The sequence below is a fragment of the Uranotaenia lowii genome, chromosome 1 (assembly GCF_029784155.1).
Source record: "Uranotaenia lowii strain MFRU-FL chromosome 1, ASM2978415v1, whole genome shotgun sequence".
Taxonomy (NCBI): domain Eukaryota; kingdom Metazoa; phylum Arthropoda; class Insecta; order Diptera; family Culicidae; genus Uranotaenia; species Uranotaenia lowii.
Window position 1 is genome coordinate 97689836 of NC_073691.1, and position 5376 is coordinate 97695211.

General features: G+C 37.1%; 1 protein-coding gene across 1 annotated transcript; it reads left to right on the forward strand.

Annotated features, from left to right (window-relative positions):
* Positions 1–4125: 4125 nt before the first annotated feature.
* Positions 4126–5152, forward strand: LOC129737661 (uncharacterized). The gene is made up of 4 exons (XM_055728821.1): positions 4126–4199; positions 4260–4375; positions 4439–4640; positions 4699–5152. The coding sequence occupies exons 2-4, from the start codon at positions 4261–4263 to the stop codon at positions 5150–5152; spliced, it is 771 nt and encodes a 256-aa protein (XP_055584796.1). The 5' UTR covers positions 4126–4199; position 4260.
* Positions 5153–5376: the final 224 nt, after the last annotated feature.

Genomic DNA, 5376 nt, shown 5'->3' on the forward strand with positions numbered 1-5376 from the left:
ATTGAACTTTGAATCTGTTTCCAAATTTCTATACGATTTTTAAAATGTACAAAAAATATGATTTAGGAATCTTACTTCTAGATTAGAACTTTATTATCCAAGCCTTTGAGCCCTCATTCATGAATCTATTATTAAAATTCTGTAGAGCTGGTTTAATCTTCATTCATCATTTCAATGATTGATTTTTTATCTGTTTTGTGAATCTGGTTAAAAATGTGAATTTCAAATGATGAAACTGAATCTGAGTTTTCAATTTTGGATCGCCACCTAGAAGCTTTATATGTATGTTTAAATTTTGTGCTAAAATAAAGTTTAACAATTTCGAATATGATTATAAAACAAATTCTTCTTTTTTTATAATTTGAAATCTAGTGAAAATGCATGTGATTTTCGAGAAACATTATTCAAATTTTATATGAAATGTAAAACCGAATTTGAGCCAGGATTTCAAAACAGCTTTCCATTCTTAATTTCTTATGATTACTCGAACTGAAAATCAAGAATCCTAAACTTGATACAGAATCAGAAATACGAAAATATGTCAAAATATAATTTTTGTTATGGGAATATGTAACCAGAAGCTTCAAAATGAGTTTTGATTTAAAATTTAATATTCAGAACTGAATTTCTATAATCAGATTGCCAGATTGCCTGGTTTTAACCGGATTGGCCCGGATATTTAATATAAAATTTGGGAAAAGTCCAGTCCGCCCCGTTTCCCGGATTTCATTGGAAAAGCCCGGATTTTTCACGGGTTTGTTTTCATTTTCCTTCTTAAATCAAACTAAAAAAAACAAATTGTGTATAATTTTTTTTTAATTATGCGTCCAAAATTTTTGCAGCAAGTTTCAAAAAAATAATCATGAAAGGTTTTTAAAAGTTCTATAGATTTTTGATGAGTAATTCCTAGGTTTTGACCAAAACTGCCCGGTATTGCCTGGATTTTGGTCGACAATTTTGAAATCAAACACCCGGCTTTTGCCAGGTTTTAAGGGGGGGGGTAGGGTATAACGGGTATAAAAAAACACCATTTTCACGATTTTTTTCTAGAGCTATCGTTCAAACAAATGTATTCAAATTTTTTGCATTATACAAAGCATTGTTAAAAGAACATTTAGTAATTTTTTCGTAGAAAAATATTGAAAAATAAGCCGGTGACGGAGCACTTTCGAGGATGCCTTTTAGAAAACAGGATTTGCGGTGGACACTGTATCTCAGCACAGAATCATCTGAAGTCAAAAAATCAGAGCAAAATATTTTTAATAGATGTTTTTCTGGACCCCAACGTTTTCAGTTCTGTTTGAAGTAAAAACTACGATTTTTCACCTAAAAATCCGCCATTTTTCACCTGTAAAATCTCCCCAAAGTAAAAAAATCAAAAAAAAAACGTTGGGGTCTGGTATTTTATATGTAAAAAATATGTTCCAAATTTGAAAAGAATCGGATAAGTAGTTTTCAAATGACGATGTCCACGGACTTTAAAAATGTGCTTTCGAGAAAAACGCGTTTGAAGTTTCTGCTCTTGCTTTCTTGCAGTATTAGATAGCAGGAGATAAATGCCTATAACTTCTACAGTTTTGCTTCAATTGACTTGAAAATTTGACACAACATTCTTGAAATGTTTTACAATAAGAAAATGAAAAAATAAAACGAACCGATTTTTTGAAAGTGTTAGACCCTACCCCCCCCTTAATATAAAACAGCATGGATTTGTCCGGATACGTACTGAAAAAAATCTGACAACCTTATTCTATGAAGCAGTGAGAAAATTTTGAAAACTGTAGCAGATTTTAAGCTTGGGATGGGTTTTTGAGGTTTTTGCATTAGTTTTTAGTCCAGATAGTTACTCTTGAATATCTTTGCTCTATTATCATAATTTTATTATGAATTTTAAATTTTGAGTCTAGAGTAGAATACCTCGCTTGCTTTTTTGGACCCTCATGGGGGGGGTTTAACCCCCAAAACTCCCCTCGTTCCTACGGCCATGCTGAAAACTGAAGTTTAATAGCAATATGTTTGCACTTAGTTCACTCTGGTCGAACCAAAATGTTTGAAAAAAATTGCCATGCGCTATCATTTGACTGGGCAAATTGTTCAAACGTAGGAGAATAGGCGCTTTACGAGCAGCACGCAACGAGTATGGCTGATGCTTGGAAAATGTTTTTTTTTCGTTGAGCCAGAGTGAACCGAGCCATACAAATTTCGCAATTTTTAAAATCCGGAATATCTTTGATTATTACTTACCGGTTGCGTTCTGAACGACGGTAAGCAATAAAATAAAGCATTTTTCATCGTTAAATGTTAAAAATTCTAACATCCCCTTGAGTAAATTGGAAAACAAAACTCAAGGGATTCGGTTCAGTCTGGCGAAGCGAAATTTTAACAAATGCTTACAAGAAATGTTTTGAATTGAAAAAACCAACACACATAAGATTATTTCGCACAAAATCAGTTTTCATGATCGAAACAGACTTTTTGTCTTTACCTCTAAGGTTCGTTCACTTTGGTGCAACGCATTTTTGCCATTTCCACTGTCTGCAACATTGAAATTTTCTAGTAAAATCAGAAAAAATAGGAAAAAAATTCTGATTTTCTTTGGACAGGTAGTTTATCATGTTTCGCAACCGCTAAAATAGGTAACTCATTTTTTTTTTCAAATTGGCGTTCAGTTCGGTCTGGTCGAATCCAGGCCATATATAAAAATAAAATATAATGATTTGTCAAGTCGCTGTTTTTGAAAGCCTAAAAAGAGTTATACGTTCTATACAAACCGATTATACTTGAAGTTCAATCTCATGATGGTTTTACTTCGTTATTGTCAGATTTTGCCAGCCAAAATTTCCTTCCAATAATAAAATTCTGTTAATCTCGAAACAGCTGTGTCCACTAAATTGCCCTTAGTTTCTTCAAGAACAGAATATCATGAAAGCTATCACTCTATCAGAGATAAAAAAAAAGGCATAAGATGTTACTGCCAGATCCAGAAGGGATCCAGCCTAAGTCCTCGAGTCCCTGGTCGTTCCTCTGGAGACTCAGTGGAGGGTGGGCACACAAGGCCTTCTTTTGGTTGGCTGAGCTCGAGCGTGTGATGACGGAGATCCCAAGGTCGGCTCCTGGATCTATTGGGCAAATCGGAGTTCCTTTTCAAAATGACTGAGCAAAGCTTATTTACACCTTTAATGTTTATTTTTCCTAACCTTACAAAATTCCTTGTGTATGTGTGTCAGTGTGTTTTGTATGTGTGTTTTGATTCACAGGTACCTGTTTTGTTGCTGCTGGCTGCTGGTCTCGATGACTCAACGGGAATTGACCGGTAAAGATGATTGATTCGGAGGTTCAACTATGTTTCCACTTGTTATACCGCGTGTGCTCTTAGGATGTGGAAAGAGCGGTTCGGCGGGATTTTCGGCAACAAGGGTGGCAGATCTTGTCAGGCGGTGTCAGATCTCGGCAGGTCGTGCAGGATGTGATAATTTGTGGTGGGCGGATGAAGGATGCGAGACTATCAAGCCGGAAATGGTTGTCTAGGCTATCAAGCTATTCTCGGGCTGAGACAGATTTCGATCACCCAGCTAAGGCAGGCCAATATTTTCGGGTCCTGGGGAATCGTACAGTTTTAATTCCCAAAACATGCTTATAGGACTAGAAATGATCTGATTTCTCACCTGATCCTTCCTCTAAACTTGTTATCACGCTCAATTTTCACTATAGTTCGAATAGGAAACGCCTCGAACTCTGCTGCACTGAAGTCCGCCAACAAGAGATCGACTAGCCGTGTTCGATATCTTATCGAACCCCCTATTTTCCCTCCTAAACTTTCCATCTCTCTCTCTTTCCGTTATCTTTCTCGTTCATATTTTCCTTAGAGCAAGTTCATTGGTTGAGATAGAGTTAGAAATTTTGATGGTTTACATCACATCACAACACTTTTGCCGTACACCGGTGTTGGGAAAAACTGATATTCTAACAGTTTCGCGATGTAAAATTTCTATCGTATAACACTTTTTGACTGAGGGTGATAGAAAAACACGATATTTTGCAACACCGAACCAAGGTGATAGAGCCGGCGTTGCAATACAGTATTGGTACGCGATTTGACATTTGCCGTCAGTTTTTTCCAGTTTCCGTGCAGCATAGTCGTGCAGCATACTACGGCCATTCGTTGAGATCGGTAACAACAGCAATACCCGGAAACTGACGTGTGTTGTTTACAATATGAAGGCTGTGATGTACTCCATTTCATAATTCAATATTTCTAGGATGAGTCTCCAAGACTTTTATAACGCAGCAGTGGAAGAGCTTGACATTGAGGCGTACACCTCCTGCGAGTTCACACCCATGGAAGAAGGGGAACCTTTGGACAACTTCGCAAGTAGTGAGATCTATTAATAAAACAAAATTTTAAATTATGTTGAGTCAACGGTATTATTCATTTTAGATTCTTGTGACAATTGGAAACCCGAAGAAGAGTGTCTACTCAGACAACTGTTTGAATTCTTCAAGGAAAAGGGACCAAAAGTGCCTCGGTTCATAAGTGCTGAACTAAAAAAACACAAAGTATATTATAACTGTAACCAAGTTGAGCAAAAGCTGTTGCAACTTGGGTTTCAGTTATGTTCAGTGCCAAATCAGAACAACCAGTAGGTTTTTATTTTGTAATTCTCAACATAATGATTATTCTAGATCATTTTCTTTTAGCACCTTAATAAGAGGGCGTAATTTCACGGAAGTGGAGGACATCGAAATTTGCAGGGCGTGGAAAGCGGTCTCAAACGATGCTTCAATAGGGACGGATCAAACGAGAACCTCATTTTGGGCAAGAATTCAAACTTACGCTGCGCGTTATCAGCCAGCATTGGCAGCAAGAGCACCAGATGCTCTCCGGCAGCGCTTCGGGTTCCTAAAAAAACATGTACAGAAGTACTTAGACTGCGAGGTTTTCGCATTCAGAAACCAAACAAGCGGAACATCTCGAGAGGACGTCTTGTCAATAGCGACTCGGAAGTTCATGATGCAAAATAATTTAAAAGAATTTAAGTTACAGGGGTGTATAGACGTATTGCGTAATGAACCCAAGTTTTGTACGAGCGTTATCCCGACAAAAACCAACGGTTTGTATTCTCATTCGGTTGAAGGACATAGGGCCGAATAGACGCTTAGTTGAATGAAACACAACACATGCCAAGTATCTTCTTCCGCCTATGCATGTCTCAGCACCCTATTCGACCTACTGTCCTAACTCTTTAACCTACTGTAGTTCAGCCTTTCAGCTTACGAAATCAATATTTGATATGTTACAGATAATACAAATACAGATAATATTACTGATTCTACTCAACATCCTCCTAGTCAAGCAACATCGCATCTATTCGACAC

Coding starts and splice junctions, on each gene's coding strand:
- LOC129737661 (XM_055728821.1), top strand. CDS start 4,261: ATGAGTCTCCAAGACTTTTATAACGCAGCAGTGGAAGAGCTTGACATT. Junction 4,376..4,438: donor TTTGGACAACTTCGCAAGTA/GTGAGATCTATT, acceptor TATTCATTTTAG/ATTCTTGTGACAATTGGAAA. Junction 4,641..4,698: donor GTGCCAAATCAGAACAACCA/GTAGGTTTTTAT, acceptor ATTTTCTTTTAG/CACCTTAATAAGAGGGCGTA.